The 16,815-nt window shown below is 46.3% G+C and overlaps 1 protein-coding gene across 3 annotated transcripts; it reads left to right on the forward strand.

The window, feature by feature from the left end:
- The first annotated feature begins 331 nt into the window (after positions 1–331).
- Positions 332–16,718, forward strand: glsa (glutaminase a). 3 transcript variants are annotated; one of them, XR_004630124.1, is made up of 19 exons: positions 332–786; positions 6,367–6,463; positions 6,730–6,848; positions 8,549–8,678; positions 8,764–8,843; positions 8,958–9,121; positions 9,861–9,919; positions 12,248–12,280; positions 12,370–12,428; positions 12,569–12,635; positions 12,795–12,845; positions 12,935–13,111; positions 13,206–13,337; positions 13,451–13,543; positions 13,995–14,056; positions 14,178–14,254; positions 14,352–14,415; positions 14,523–15,304; positions 15,347–16,718. XR_004630124.1 is itself a non-coding variant. In XM_034677511.1 (18 exons), exons 1-18 carry the CDS (start codon positions 485–487, stop codon positions 14,668–14,670), a joined length of 1,914 nt encoding a protein of 637 aa, XP_034533402.1. In that variant the 5' UTR covers positions 332–484; the 3' UTR covers positions 14,671–16,718. The 3 variants fall into 3 exon arrangements, 2 of the variants coding, with proteins under 2 accessions (XP_034533402.1, XP_034533403.1); XM_034677511.1 differs by having other exon boundaries at positions 14,523–16,718; XM_034677512.1 differs by having other exon boundaries at positions 6,373–6,463; positions 14,523–16,718.
- Positions 16,719–16,815: the final 97 nt, after the last annotated feature.

Consider the following 16,815-nt stretch of genomic DNA (forward strand, 5'->3'; position numbering starts at 1 on the left):
ATATAAATAGTTAGAAGAATTAAATGAAAAATGGGTAAGGATAAGATTTAAATATAAATAAAGGCTAAAATATCAATAAACTGAGTAGAAAAATAATAAAAACAGATAGTTAAAATTAATAAAATAATAAAACAACAATACAATCAATATTAAACATTAAAATAAGTATAAATATGATAATAAAATATCTGCTAACAATGATAAATGATCATAAACATGACCTACAGGGTCAAACACAGGAGACAACAGAGCTCATGAATGACAGCTCTCTCAGCCAATCAGAGGCTGTTACGCTCTGTCCTCCTCCAATCACAGCCCGCGCTGCACTGAAGGTAGGTTGCGCTGCAGAGAGGAGAGTGTTCTGTTGTTGAGTCACCGGGAGAACCGTTACTCGACACACACACACACCGGGAACAGCGTCCTCTGCTCCTCCACAGACCTCCACCCAGTACACGGTCAGGATCCTCTTCTCCACGGGGGTGAAATGTTACACTTTCGGTCCACGGTAGCCCTGAAGGAGTTATTCCAGACCCCGCTGAAGCGTCCTCTGGCAGGTCGAGTGAAATCTGGTCCTGGTTCTGGTCCCTCCGCACCTGCTCCTGCTGCCTGCCTCAGCACCAGGACTCTGGATGGGAGGACGCCCGGCAGAGGGAGGGGGGTTCCTGGATGGAGAGCCCCGCAGCAGCACTTCTCCAGGAGGCATGGAGTGAGGGACTTCTGCTCCAAGGGGGATGGACCAACCGAGGCCGGACTAACCGAGGCCAGCAAGGACTCTGCAGCAGAGAAGTGAGTCCTGTAACCCGGTTAGCATCCCTGTAGGCCAAACCTCAGAGAGGAATCATCACACTTTACTGAAACCAGAGAAAAACAAAAAACATGACAACCTTTCTGAAAGTTTCCTGTGATTACAAACATTTAAAACAAATTATAGATGCGGAATTAAAGACTTTATTTTAATATTAAAGATGCATTAAAATGTATTAATGTATGTGTTCATGTTACACCAATAACCGAGGCCTTTCTTCAGTGGGAGATATTCCAAACATGATTCTGCATTGAGGGTCCTTGAACGCATCACCACAGCTCCAAGCTAATAGATGTCTAAGAAGGCTTTATTCCAGGTTTAATCTCTCTTGGCTGACACCATGCTCACCCTGAGGGCAGCACAGTGTGCACAGCTAGCTCCAGTAGCCTTTTTCAAACACATGCATTAGAGAATTAACATTATCTGTTAGCTTACATGGAAGAGAGGGAATAAAAAAACACCTTGCATTGGAGGCATGTGGAGTGCATGCAGCAGCATCCTGCAGCTTCAGGCTTCACATACTGAGACATTAAGCTGCTGCTGCTTTTAAAATGTACACTGCAACATACAACATGTGTGTGTTTGCTTCAATTCACCCTGCAGGCAAGCTCAATGTCTAATGAAGGTCAGCCATTACATCTAGGAATGAAACACACTGAGAAATGCAAGTGCACAAATTATGATAAGCTCAATAACACGGCCATTATCAGGTGTTATTTGCAGTAGAGGTGAGTGCTGATGGAGAAGTGGGGATGAGAGGTGAAAACATCACCTCCATGGGTCACTAAGGTCTCTCTGGATCCACTTAAAACCCTCTGACATCCACTGAGATAATGATCCACTTGGTCTAGGCTCTGATAGTGTTTGTAAAGCATGCTGAGTGCTTCATTATCGGTCTGTGATGCCCTGTGCCACATTCATCTTTGACTCTTGATTGTAAAATCCTGCTAAAGAGCTCGACGTCTGCTTGTAAGAATCTCAATATTCACAGGTCAGTCGCTGCAAGAGATCCAATCCGTCCCTTTCAGATTATCGATCATGCTAAGGATCACAGCAGCCGGTGTCTGGTTTCATCAGCCTCCTGTGTGATGAGTGTTTTATTCTTACGAGATGTTGATCTGACAGGAATGAGAGGCAGTGTTTACTCAGGGTTTCTGCACGCTGATGAATCCTGCTCCACTTTATTCGTCAGATAATCGAAAAGATGCACTGAGTGAATCTAAGATAAGGTGTCACTGTAAATATCTGTTCTTGGTTTTAACATCCAGATCAGCTGTGATACCAGCAGCAGCACGAGTCCTCTCCTCCCAGGCAGGAAGATGTCCCCTTCTCCCTCTGCAGGCTGTCCCGTGTGTTTCTGTGTGTGTCCGTGTTAAGCACCCTGTCGTCAGCAGCATCTTGTTTTCCCTGGAGGCACAGTTCAGTTTGAGGGAAGCCTGGGTTCGTTCTGTTGGACGTCCTCTGTGGGGATGAGTGTTTGTGCAGTCATGAAGAAGGCGTCACGCAGGATGTGGCACGCTGAGAAACATACAGGCGCTCTGCTTTTGAGGAACATGCTGACTGTTCATTCAGAGGCTGTTTGAAGAGACTCTGAGTCATCTCATCATGTGAACCTCAGAGCAGGAAATGTTAGTGTTTGGAGACAGATTGGACATCAATTCAAGTCATGCTGTCAGGCAAAGTATCCCCCAGTGATAAATCTGTAGATGTGAGAGTTTAGCTCTTCTCTGGTTCTTATCAGATCATGTAAATATTTTAGTTTTAGCTGTCAGTCCGCCTAAAGATCCACAACTCCAGCTTAAACCAGGAGTCAGTTAACTGGTCTGCACATTTGAGATTATGTCAGATTGTACTTGCCAGTGTTTTCTATCAGCTAATCAGATTAACCCATGATAACAGCATCGTCCACATTAAAACAGGAGATGACACCCAGCAGCACTTAAACAGCCTCAGGGTTAAAAGTCAGTGAATCAGGCCAACCCAACATAAACAGGAGTTAATATAAAACCCACAGCGGGCTGCTCAGAGTCCCCTGAGCCCCGGCAACACTGAGCCTTGACTCCAGCCTGTGCGTGAGGCTCCGGAGGCGGTACTCCGGCTAATAAGGGGTTAAAAATGTTTGTAATGCAGGGGAGCTTATCCCGCCCACATAATTTTTTCCTCCGTTTTTGCACCAAAGCCGGGATGTTGGCGTGCTGCCCGGCAGTTGTCAGAGCCTCCAGGATGAGCGGATGAGTCACTTCACTCAGATTGATTTGTGCAGCTCCGCCTCTGAACGCCGCCGCTCTCATGTCTGCCTCCACCCTCAACGCCCGCTCGCCGTGACATCTGTGAGGCAGTGAAACTCGGCCCCATCGATCGGGTCAGATGATACAGCTGACAACACAGACGACTCTATCAGACGTCAGCCCGTCGATACACACGGCTCCAAACACATCAGGTTAGATCGTCTGCAGTTAAGAAGTTTAGACAGGGAGCGTTCAGCGGTGTGCTCCAACGCTGACCTCAGATCAGCTGTCAGTGACCTAGGGACCTGCTCAGCTGCAGCTATAATGGGATCAGCTCCAGTAACACCAGTGAAATAACATCCAAACTATTGATCCGTCCAGAGTTCAGACTGGTTCTCATGTAGGTTAGAGAACACCGGGTTATTTATAAGAACCTGATTGTGTGAACTCTGGTTTCTCTCTTTGAACAGCTGCTGCTGTGCATGCTCCTCACTCCTCACTCCTCTAATCATCTCAAACACCTCAGTTCTCTTCTCCAGGTCGCCTTCTGTTTGCAGACACGAGGAAGAGACAGAGTCGTTCGGCTCTCTGGACAAACTGAGCGTGTTGGATAACAGCTGACCTTTCAGGGCGGTCTGGGAGGGGAAGCTGGAGTACTAATGAGAGCAGCTGAGGTAGACTAATGAGTGGATCCAGAGGCGGGTCCAGATGTTCCTGCGACACCTCTAACCCGGCGTTGATGATTCTCTCACAGGCCTCGTTAACTGAACGAGGAGGTTCTTTTAGTCTCACGTTGAAACAGAGAGCTGTGATGGTGTCTGTTCGTCAGTGCGGCGTGCAGATCTGTTTCCTGCTCAGAGACTCTCTCCTAATGAGATCTGTCTGTGATCTGATCTGTGTTTAAATGCAGCTCAGTTAGATCTGATGTTGTTCCTCAGTGTTTCTGCATTTTAAAAGTCTTAACATGTTTTCTTTCTCAGGTTTCCTCAAAGCTTCACATGTTGTTGATCTGTTGTTGTTGTTGTTCTGTTTTCCTCATGTCACTGTTCATACTTGTAGCTTTATTTAAAGTTTGTGTATTTGTGTACATTTTGTGTATTCGTCACAGTAGTATCAGTATGTTTGCAGTATTTCCTGCAGGCTTGATGATGTTGTTCATACTCTACTACTGTTACTAATTCGGTATTATTCCCTCTGCACTCTCTCCCTCTTGTTGATCTGCTTGCTTTGCATTTGTAAGTATGTTTCTCTTTTTATTTTAGTTTTAGTTTTCCTTTCTTTTTGAACCTGATTTCCAGTAGAACAGAAAACTGACAAACCGCTCTCACCTTCACTTCTTCCCAGCGGCTGCGCTTGAACCCCTCTCCCCTTCTACCTCGACCCCCCTCCCCTCTCCTCACACACTCTCTGATGTGTATTCTTCCTCACCAGCAGGCATCAACCTTTTGTTTATGAGGGCAGCAGAAACAGTGCCAGCTCCTCATGAAAAGTATCTGAATGCAAAGTTCCACCCAAGAGTTAGAAAGTCGGGAACGTCGTAAAGACCAAATTTCACCCAAAACGTCACAAAGTGTGAACAATCAAAGATTATTATTATTATTTAAAGGATGTTCTCTGACTTCAGACTCTGAGTGGAACTGTAGCTCATGATAATGTAGTTCTTGAAGGTAGTAATGATGTCTGAATCAAAGACTTGGCCCCAGGGTTTCCTCTGTGTTACGATCCAGCATCAGAGAAGTCTCAGATAAACCTGAATATCGATTCTCAGAGATAAGAAGAGAGGTCGTGTGTTTGTCCGACTGTCAACAAACTCCAGATAGTCCTATTTACAGTTTCACATATTTAAAGAGGTCATGGTTCCTCGGATTTCTCCCTCCAGAGGAAACCCTGTGGACTCAAGTCTTTCTGTCTGATCTGGTAGATATCTGCTCTCATGACTACTCGGGTGCAAACTGAGCTTTGTATCTGCAGCGAGGAGCCACCTGCCAACTCAAGCTTTACCTTCAGGCATCTTCACAGGCCAGTTCCCCGTGATGCATTATGGGACAAGGTGTGCCTGGGCACCAAAAGCCCTGCACGCATTCAATTTGGTGTTGATATGAATCATAGCAGAGAGCCTGCTGTGAGAGAGTCTGCCTGACATGCTACTAACTTTCCTCCCAGGGTCGACTCGGTGTGGAGGCACTGCTGAGAATACCAGCCAGACAGACTGATAATAAAATACTAATAATCAGATCAGACACGGTTAGCTTCCACTGATGCCCTGCAGGGTTACTCCAGCTGTAAGTTACAGGATCACAGCAGCACAGAGAACGACCATAAAAACAACGAGTGATAGAAACATGAATACATGATGAGAACCTCATGCAGAGTGTCTGCAGTGCACAATGAGGAGCTTGTATGCATGTCATTAGACGACAGAGCGACGTGTGTCTGGGTCAAGAATCAGGAAGAGTCCAGCACAGAAGACGGCTTTGACCGTGTCAGACACGGAGAGCCTGTAAACACCACAGAGCGGGTTCAGCAGAGACCGGGACGATCCATGAGCTGTGTTATGCTGCTCCCTCTCTTCTTACAGTAAGAGGAAGAGTTCAGGCTTTTTAACACCATGCAGACTGTACAGTCACTCAGTTAAAGGCTGGTGGTCGATTCTCAGCCACTGAAAAACTCGACAGTAATTAGCCGGAAGCTCTGGCAGGCGTCCTGTCACAGCTGCAGCAGTTAAGACCCAGTCAGCACAATTCACAGATCGTGGATTTACATGGCTGAGTTCCTCTGACACGTCATCCTCTCACACACACTGTGGATCAAGATGCCCGTAAGGCAGCATGAACTCCTTCCACAGACGGGTTTATTTGTCATGAGATGTTTGTAGTTGGTGCTCTCTCTGTGCTGCTGCTTTCCTAACGATACGTTGAGGTCTTATTCATCAAATTCCTTTGGTCTCATTGGAGGTCACAGGGTTTGGGATTACACTTCCATTCTTTGGTTAGCTTACATGCTAATCAGCTTTTTCAACACATGGCTGGTATTCTTGCAAAGTAGCCATCAAATAGTTGACATTACTCTGGCCTTAAGTCAGTATGTTACCCTGTGGAAGAGAACACGTACTGCCTCTTCCACAGGGTCTAACACTGAGCTAAGGTTAGTGTATGGTCTTGTTTTCAGAGCAGTGTGACAGATATTTACTCACAGCCTCTCCTTGCAGTTATAAAGCTTCTTCTTCTCCTCCCTTTGCTGCAGTTTTCCCTCCATGTCTCCATCACAGTGAGCCTCAGTGTTCGCTCATGTTCTCACTCCTCTGTGTGTTTCTGTATTTTCTCTCTCCTGCAGGAGAAGGAAGGCAGGCATCCTGCCCAGCCTGGAGGATCTGCTCTTCTACACCATCGCAGAAGGCCAGGAAAAAATCCCTGCACACAAATTCACCACAGTGAGTCCTGAAGCAGGAACCCTCACAAAGACTTCTCTAGTTTAAATCTAATTCAGTGCTTTCTGTAGGATTTATAGAAACACAGAGGGGCCGTTCAGCAGATCTGCAGTGAATCAGGCCCCTCTTTGTAGTTGTCTCTCTGGTTGAATTATGAGCGGGGTGACTCCTCTTGTAAGCCTCTTCAGGAGCCTCGGTTCACGGCTTGTAGCTTTATTGATTTGCTTTCAGGCGGCTTTAATCAGGATGTCTCCCTCCTCTCTGTGCAGGCTCTCAAAGCCACGGGGCTTCGCACGGGAGACCCCCGGCTGAAGGAATGCATGGAGATGCTGAAGGTGACTTTGAAGACCACCTCTGATGGAGCTCTCGACCGGCACCTCTTCAAGAAGTAGGTCCACGTTGATGTAACGAACAGCATGTGTCTCTTTGGGAGAGGGAGAGGTGAAGGGTTTCCTTTTGAAAGCCCTGACATTCAGTCGTTTGGATTAATGCCGTTTGATATTATGCTGACTCTTTAAGTAACGTCTTGCTTCCTTCCTGCTCCACCTTTACTATCAGCATGAATCTTTCATCATATTCAGAATTGTTAATGCGAGTCCTCGGCGCTCCCCTGCAGAAGAAAAGGGGTCACAGCATGTCATGAATTATTCACCACTGCTCAGTTTGTACGTCATCAACGTCTCGTTAAGGTTTCCATCCAGCAGGATTCAAACAGGAAACTCCTCCAGAATGACTCTCAGAAAGAACAGGGAGAGGTTTGTCATCAAACACTCCTCTACCCTGTCAAAACATCAGGCTTATATTACCCATAATGCACCATTCCCCCCTACAGTTCTGTCAGAGAGTCATGCTGTGATGCCTTTAGCGGCTAATGTAGCCGAGCTGCAGACCACAGAGGTCTCACAAGCTCGACACCAACAGAGGTTTTAAATCTTTAGGGTCTCTCCGATCCAGACTGACCCTGACTCCAGCCGCTTCAGGGGGGGACTTCTATCCTTCTCTTAGTACAAGAAGACAGTTAGCAGCAGTTTATTATATCTATAAGGTAATCTAAGAACCCCAGGAGCTGTTATGAAACCACAACCACAGTCGGAACAAGTACCAGTGTAGAATAAAATACTATCAGCCCTCGATCTCTGAGCAGGATCACAGCTGCAGTTTGACCCCCCAGAGGACTCGGTGCTGAGACAGACCTGGGCAACAGCTTGGGGAGCTGCGGCGTGGTGAGTCGGGGCATATGAAGGCTCACCAGGGAGCTGAATCCTCAGCGAACAGACCCCGGCTCTGCAGCTCCTGGCCTGGATCCATCACATCACCTCCTCAGGCTTATTTATAGAGCAAGGCCTCTGAAGGAAGCACGTGAGCCGGAGCTGGAGCGTGGCGTGTGTGTGTGTGTGCTCTGCAGGGATCCCATGCTACAGGGATTACACAGAGTTTGATGCAGTGAGATAGCTGAGCCACAAATCTCTGCCAGCAGAGCGACACAGCTTCCACCTCCAGACTTATTATATGGTGCGTTTCCTATCTGTGCTCCGATTAGAAGGATCAGGAAGCCCGGCAACATGTGGAGGGAGATTAGTTTTCTTTAAAGCAAACTCGTGTTTGTCACATTTCATATGCAAACTAGGAGAATCAAGCTGAGTCTGCAGACGGAGCGTTTATAGGAGTCACAAGATGTCATCCTGAACTTAGAGGCACTGAACTAGAAGAGCAAACAGGTTCCCCTGAGACAACACGGCTAATGACATGATATTTAAGTCCAGCAGCAGATGTCTCACTGTGGCAGCTGGTCTGTGAAGAATTGGATCAGTGTAGCTAACAGGGGAGTTTAGAGCCGGGAGCTGTAAGCTTTGTCAGGTGTTCAACCAGCAAACAAGAGAAAGAACAAACAACACTTTGTGTTGTTTGGTGTGTTAGAGCTTCAGCATCATTTCAGAAATCCTCTCTTCCCCCTCCCTTCTCATGTTTTGAACAACATGAAAGATTCATTCTGTTCAGAACACTAAACTTTTCTGTTTTTTGATTCCACACTTGATCAGAGAGTTGTCTTCTCTGTCTCCTGAACATTCGTCTTGTCTCCTGTCTCAGATGTGTCCAGAGCAACATCGTCCTGCTCACTCAGGCCTTCAGGAAGAAGTTTGTCGTCCCAGACTTCCAGTCCTTCAGTGCCCACTTTGACGAACTCTATGAGACGGCTAAACACATGTCCGGAGGGCAGGTGAGTGAGCGCCACAGCGCAGAGAAGTGCTCCAAACAAGGAGTATACTTCCTGTGTTTGATTTGTATGTTTTTTTCTGCTGTAGGTGGCGGACTACATTCCCCAGCTTGCACGTTTCAGTCCGGACCTGTGGGCCGTCGCCCTGTGCACCGTGGATGGACAGAGGTAACTGAATACAGGACTCTGACTCTGACTGACTCTCTTCTTCACACTGTGTCTGAGTGGTTGAGAGCATGGATGCTCATCAGAAGTCTAACTGTGTCCCGTGTTTGTCCACAGGCACACTGTCGGCGACACAAAGGTCCCTTTCTGCCTGCAGTCGTGCGTAAAGCCGCTGAAGTACGCCATCGCTGTTCACGACCACGGCACCGAGTACGTGCACCGCTTCATCGGCAAAGAGCCCAGCGGCCTGCGGTTCAACAAGCTCTTCCTGAACGAGGATGGTGAGAGGAAACACACACACACACACACACACACACACACACACACAAACACACACACACACCTGCTCCTTTGTTGACTCAGCCAGCTGTGGGTGAATTTTCCTCTCTGGACACTGAAAGAGGATCCGTCTCCAGGCCTGGTTGCTATGGAGCTGGGATGAATAGTTAATGAAAGTTGCAGCTCCACAGCAGAATCAAACCGAGCGGCGCGTGTAACAGAGCGGGAACGTAACCTTGAGATACGACGAGCTGCTGGCACGTGGCGAGATAAGAAGCAGCCAGGCCCCATCAGCTGAGACAGTCGTAGTGTTTCATGCACAGACATCCCATTCACTACAGCACCACATGAAGTTTTTAGAGTTATCCATCAGTGTGTTCATCACTTCTGTCTCCCTGTAAAACATCAGACCTTATTGTTGTTTAGCCACCCAGTGAGGGACAGTCTCCTGCTGTCCTCTCTGTGTTACCTCACAGAGTTTTAGAGGACCGACTCCAGATGTTTATTTGTATGTGTATTTATTAGTTCAACATTGTGCTGTCTGGACGGTTGCATAAGCAGATTAAAACCCAGAGGGGGAGCGGTGCAGGGTGCACGGTGCACATGAGTGTGTCAGCATGTGTTCTCATGAGGGGAAGCATCCAGCCTCGTTGTGTTCTCTGCAGCGTTTCTACATCCATCATTAAATACTCCTGAACACTTTACAGTCAGTCCAAACATCTCACTCTCTCCCTCCTGCAGATAAACCGCACAACCCCATGGTTAACGCTGGAGCCATCGTTTGTACCTCCCTCATCAAGGTAAGCTGCGTTCATGTCAAATATCACACATTATCACATTTAACACATCAGCTCAGTAAGAAGAATAAATCAGCTGTTTTCTGACATGGTGTGAGGCACACTCAGTGTTTTTATTCTGCTGTGACTTCAGACAGGGACAGAACATGTCACAGATCCTGATGTTTGACCGTCTATGTCTTTAAAAAGTAGATTCAGCTTTTATCTGAGCGTCCGGCTGGCAGAGAAGTTAATTACAAAGAGAAACTGACACCCAAAGAGAAAGTATTATTATTATTATATTCTGGTTTCTGGCAGCTTACTGTATCCGGGCAGATTAAGGTTATAGATAATCACACTAAAAGGGGATTAGGTTTAAGCAAGCATCACTCAGATATCCTGCACACACACTCACACACACATAGTTTACAGTACAGGAAGAGCAGCTCTGAGTGTTTCATTAAATATCCTCTCCTGACCTTCACATTCACACACACTCACACATACTCACACTCACACTCACAGGGACGTCTCTGTTAGAAACACAGGAGCACCACCTGCTGATTTGAGACTCAAATTAAAACTGAGAGGTCTGGGTGACCCCGGGTGAGGATGAGGAGAGTCTCCCTGTAGGATGAAGAGCAGATTAATTACTCAGAGACGATCTGCAGGAAGTTTGAGACGCTCCTCTGCGCTGTTAAAAGCTTTTCAGTTTCACTCGACATGAGACGGACGGCAGATACTCCCCGTCTGTCTTCAGCAGGATTAGAGACAGAGGATATTCAGTCCTAATTGCTTATATATGATAAATATAATATATCTCTGATTGATTATTGAGTTAACAGGTGTGACAAAGTGACACACTCTTGACTTCAAGACCTCTGTGGTATGATAGCAAACATTAGCTTTGTCTCCAGATCTCTGCTCAGACAGTCCCGGCCCACGCTCTGATAAACAGACACACGTCAGCAGAACCCAGATTACCTGTTTTGTTTGTTCTCACTCGACACCAGCTGAACATAAACTGTCCGGATGAGCAGAGGAACCATCCAGCGTGGTTTGTTGTGATCACATCGTGCAGGAATGATGGCGAGGAGATATTCTGGGATCAAACAAACATTTGAAGAATGTCTGAAAACCAACAACAAAGAGAACTTTTTATTCGTGTTCAATCTGTCCATCATTCCTGCACGATGTGACAGCTGTCAGCCAATCCCTCCCTCCCTTTGAATCCAGCCAATCACTGCTCAGATTGTGATCATTGATTATTGATGAGGGTGATAAATCAGGGACTGTGTGCATGCGCCTCCTCTGTCCTCCTGATGAATCTACATCTACCTCATTGAAATGTACATTTGAAGGCTCGTTGTGTGGTTTTATGTGTTGTTGCATATTTTACAGCAGTAGGATCTTTGGGAAATTATGACCACTGCAACAGGTCAATGACGTTGGTAATTTTTCCTTTTTAATTATTTTCTTTTGTCTGGATTTGTGAGAAGCTTTTAGCCTTCACATGGCTGTTTATGAATGTTTCACCTGCATTCTCCAAACACTGTTTATACGTCTGGATTATAAACAGCTCTGACCCAACTCAAACACTGGTTTTATATCATTCTCCATTCTTCAGTAGACTTTGATTTCATAGCTTCAGTTTCATCTGAGTTACTCCTCTTAACTCAAAGATCCACAGTCCTTCAGAGTCAGAGCTCACGCTGCAAGACACAAGCAAGACTTCAGAGTTTAAGTCAGATTTAATGTGCACAAAGTAAAGTGTTAAAAGTTAAATGATGTGATGATCTGCAGAAATATAAATACTGAACAGACACAGTGAAGATTCATTTCCCATCATGCATCTAGAAGCATCTTTTATTCATCCACCACCGTCTTCACATCCTAAATGTGTCGACTTGACATCAGTTTCCTCTGCCCCCCAAGTCATCCTCGTGTGGTTTGACTTGATCAAGTGACTTGTGGATCATGTGACCGGTGGTGTGACTGCGTCTTAAAGTGACTCACCTGCCTCAAACATAGCTGTAGCGTCACAGTAGATCTGTTTCCTCTGTAGACATTCAAACACAGGAGATTCTGTTAGTTTAATCTCTGAGTGGATTAACTGTTTTTATTTCACCCCCTCATCTCCAGCTAGTTTCCCACCTCTAATCTTAATTCATCTTGGTTTGATGGTTTCAAAGCTGTAGTGATGTAAACTTGCTCTGTTTTCTAGTTCACTATCATAGAGATATGGATCATAAAGTAGTGCTAATGTCATGCCATGGGATACTGTGAGTGTCTGATGATGTGAGGTTGAGATTATGAGATGATGACACCGTGTTTGTTCTGCTTGTGTTTCAGCAAGGAGCAAGCAACGCTGAGAAGTTTGACTATGTGAGTGTTTCAAAGTTCATCTTTGTAAAGAAACATTACTTCACCTGGACTCTGTGCCGTTTATAAACCTGTTCATCGTCTGCTTCCAGGTCATGAACTTCATGAACAAACTGGCAGGAAACGAGTACGTGGGCTTCAGCAACGCCACGTGAGTACAGCAACACCTCACCACCGAACACGGCGGGTTAAACACTGAGATGATTTATTATTGTTCTGAATTATAAACCATTGAACGTGTGAAGTCATCGAGGGTGGTGTGTGAAAAACAAACGTCTCTCTGTGCCACAGGTTCCAGTCGGAGCGAGAGTCCGGAGACAGGAACTTTGCCATTGGCTACTACCTGAAGGAGAAGAAGGTAAGGTCAAAGGTCATCTGCAGCCCGGTGCTGACAGGAGTCTTTGACGTACAGAGACTTAATGAAAGTCACTGATGTTCATCCTGTGCTCCCATCAGCTCGGTTACAGACACGCTGCAGATCTCTTTGTTGACTGTGTTGTTGTTGTTGTTGTTTCAGTGTTTTCCTGAGGGCACAGACATGACCTCCATCCTCGACTTCTACTTCCAGGTACAGCAGCTCAGTTTGTCCTCAGTGATGTCTTTCTAACAAACCCTGTAACACAGAGACGTGACGCCTTTTATGATCTCCTTCATCAGCTCTGCTCCATCGAGGTGACCTGTGAGAGCGCCAGCGTCATGGCCGCCACTCTGGCAAACGGCGGCTTCTGTCCAATCACCGGCGAGCGTGTTCTGAGTCCTGAGTCTGTGCGAAACACTCTGAGTCTGATGCATTCCTGCGGCATGTACGACTTCTCTGGACAGTTCGCTTTTCACGTCAGTATCTCCTCCGTCTCCAACGTCTGACTGCTCCTCCTGTCTTTGGTCTGCCTGTTCACACCTCCTCCTCCTCTTCCTCTTCCTGTTCCAGGTCGGGCTGCCCGCTAAGTCAGGCGTCGCCGGTGGGATCCTGCTGGTCGTTCCCAACGTGATGGGCATCATGTGTTGGTCTCCTCCGCTCGACAAACTGGGCAACAGCGTCAGAGGAATCAAGTTCTGCACGGTAACTCTCACAGAGGCCTCAGGCTGGTTCCTGAATCCAGCAGTCTGTCGTCCGGTCTGGATTATTTGTTGTTCACATGTTGGATCAGATAAACTGAAGCTTGTCTCCTCCAGGACCTCGTCTCTCTCTGCAACTTTCACAACTATGACAACCTGAGGCACTTTGCTAAGAAGCTGGATCCTCGCAGAGAGGGAGGAGACCAGAGGGTGAGAACCAAGAGAACCACACTTCCACTTATTCACTTCTGCCCATCCTCCTCCTCCTCCTCCTCCTCCTCTTCCTCCTCCTCCTCCTCCTCCTCCTCCTCCTCCTCCTCCTACTCCTCCTCCTCCTCCTCCTCCTCCTCCTCCTCCTCCATCTCCATCGTCCTCCTCCTACTCCTACTCCTCCTCCTCCTCTCTGACCTTCCTCCTGTTAGATTTGTTGTTGGGGTCTATTTTTAGTCCTGAATATCACTTGAACATTTCTCTGCGTCACATCTTCCCTCGCTCTGTGACCTTGTCCTGAGCGTGTTCACCCTCAGCGCCCTCTGCTGGCAGAAACGTGCATCACTGCACCACCTTCCTCTCACTGGTTCATAAAGATTTCATCCTTGTGTTGAGATGATTTGCTGTTTTCTTCTTGCTGTGTCTGAAGCTGCTTGTTTTTTTGTTTCAGGTGAAGTCTGTGATCAACCTGCTGTTTGCTGCGTACACCGGAGACGTCTCCGCCCTGAGGAGGTAACCGTCTCTAAATATTCAGAGTGTCTGTCTTCCTCTCTGCTGAATAAAAAGCATGATCTGGTGAAATCTGGAGGCCCTCAGTGTGTCTTTAATCTGCTGTGTCATGTTTGTGCTCCAGGTTTGCGCTGTCCTCCATGGACATGGAGCAGAGGGACTACGATTCCAGGACGGCCCTGCATGTGGCCGCTGCTGAAGGTAAAGAGTCCTGATGGTGATGATGAGGAGGAAAACATCTGTTGTCTTCTGTTTGTGTGTGCGGAGCATCTCATGTGTGTGTGTTGGTTTGTTTCAGGACACGCAGAGGTGGTGCGCTTCCTGCTGGAGGCCTGCAAAGTCAACCCGGTCCCCAAAGACAGGTAAGACTCCGCCGCTTGATGTGTAGCAGTCTGAAGTAACACAGACAGTTCTGACCCTCCTGACGTCCCTGATCCTGTTCCTGTGGTTCATATGAAATGTGCTGCAGGTGGGGAAACACACCCATGGATGAGGCGGTCCACTTCGGCCATCACGACGTGGTGACGATCCTGCGAGATTATCACACTCAGTACAGCCCTCAGGAAACGACCACCGACAAGCAGAGCGCAGAGAAGAACCTGGACGGGATGCTCTGAGGGAGCGAGGACGCCATCCTGGGTCTGTTCTGAAACGCCGGGGAGGAAAATCTGTGAAACACCAACACGTAGGAAACCGTTAGGAACATGAAAACAATCTGTAAGAGGAGAAAACCTCCGAAACAACTTTAGATTACAGTCCCGTAAACACACTCCCCTCCAGTGTAAACGCTCCTCCTCATGTCGGTAGATGTTGTAGGTTTTTGTACAATATTACTGTACGTACTTTGTTTCATTCCCCTGTTCCATCATCAGCTTCATGGCTCTGTAGGAAGTGACCAGCCAGCTGAATGCTGGGTAAATTTAGCTGAAGCTGGTGAGTCAAAGTCGACTTTAAAATCGTTTTATTCTGAAAAGCTGGAAGAGGAAGTAGCAGGTGTCATCTGTATTTTAATCTTTATCACATTATGGTGGAATGTATCTTTCCCCCAAACACTCTGTGTGTGCGTGCGTGTGTGTGTGTGTGTGTGTGTGATATTTATTTATCTATTTAAGATAAACTGTACAGTCATGTAGTGTCTGTGTGACAGGTGTGTGTGTGTGAGACTGATGTGTGTGTGTGTGTTCCTGAGGACATGCTGATGTAAATACGTACAGGTGTATAGTTGTAGTTGTTGGTCTGGTGGATCACGAGGTGTGTGTGGTGGATCACGCGGTGTGTGTGGTGGATCACGAGGTGTGTGTGGTGGATCACGAGGTGTGTGTGGTGGATCATGAGGTATGTGAGGTCGAGTCTGTCCATGTTTTCTTCTGTTGATATTTTAACGGCGGAGTTTTCGTTTCCCCTCTAACTGGATTTTGATTTTACACTACACTGAAATTTTTGATCTATTTTTTGTATCATGAGGAAATAATGTAAGCCAGTCAGCCAAAGTTCAGCCTGAGTCGTCTCCTGGTGGACTGAAAGAGGTCACAGGGATCAGAAGAGTCACTGCCAGCACTGAAAGTTTGTTTGATACTCTTTATTTAAATTTAGGTTTAAGACACCAGAGCTCACGAATGACTGCACTCAACAACAGAAAAGGATCAGCTGTTCTTCGTCCTTACGGAGCGGCTAAACATCAAAGTTTTGATTTCACTGGAGGTCAGATTAATTTAACGATGCTGAAGACTCATCCAGTGACTGATCGATCACTTCATGTTTGAATCATTGAGCTCTAAAAACAGTAGCTGCTCACTAAAGCTGCTGAATCTGCCTTAAAGGAGTCTTCACAGAGAACCTCTCGCCCTCTGATTGGTTGCAGTGCTCTCTTTGATTTGTACTTGGTTTTAAAGTTGAAGCCTTCTATTCTTTAAAGACATCTCTGATCCGTACGATGTCTCTCTCTCATCCGGATCACTTTTTAAAAGCAGTGTTTTTCTCTGTTGAGTGCAGCTCCTCTTTTTTTAGTTTCATCATGTTTTCTGAAAGTCATGGCTTCTTGAGCAGACATGTGTTGACTCTGTAATGTATCACATGAACTCTGATGGTTGATATGATGATGCTCCTGCCGTGCACTCAGACAGGCTGACAGATTATAAAACACTAACGTGAAGGAGCTTTATGACGCAGATTGTTTTTGTAGAAGAGTCTGTCTTTACTTGAAAACGTGTGCAAATGTTTCCCCGAGGTTTTCTTGTGTTTGTTAGCGTGTTTGAAGTTTCGATGTTCTTCACAGACAAACTGAAGCAGGTCATCAATTCTGATATTTACAATCCACAGGTTCAATTAGTTCTTTCAGTTGAATTGACATGATTTAAAAATGATAATCAAAGAGAAGCACAAAAAGTATCTAAAAGCTGCAATATTTGAAGAGACGATTAGCAATAGAACTGTTGTGATTGTACAATAAAATCAGCAATACAAGCCTGAACTTTGACCCTGACCTGCAGCTCTCTGCTGTCGTCTGTGAAGTGATCTCTGTGTGTGCAGCTGAGACTGAAGTATTCTGAATGTAACGTGTTTGGTGTCGTTCTGTTTCTTCATGTATATTTCTGCTGCTGAGTGTCACAGGCAGCTCAGATATTTATTCACAGATCAAACATTTAATAAAAGTTATAAAATCAAATGTCTGGCTTTGTCTTTTGGTTTTATTATCACCTCAGGTCAGGATTCATCCATCACAGCTGGAGATCTACAAGAGTAAAAACAGAAGTCTTACCATG

This window comes from Notolabrus celidotus, chromosome 24 (assembly GCF_009762535.1).
Source record: "Notolabrus celidotus isolate fNotCel1 chromosome 24, fNotCel1.pri, whole genome shotgun sequence".
Classification (NCBI taxonomy): Eukaryota; Metazoa; Chordata; class Actinopteri; order Labriformes; family Labridae; genus Notolabrus; species Notolabrus celidotus.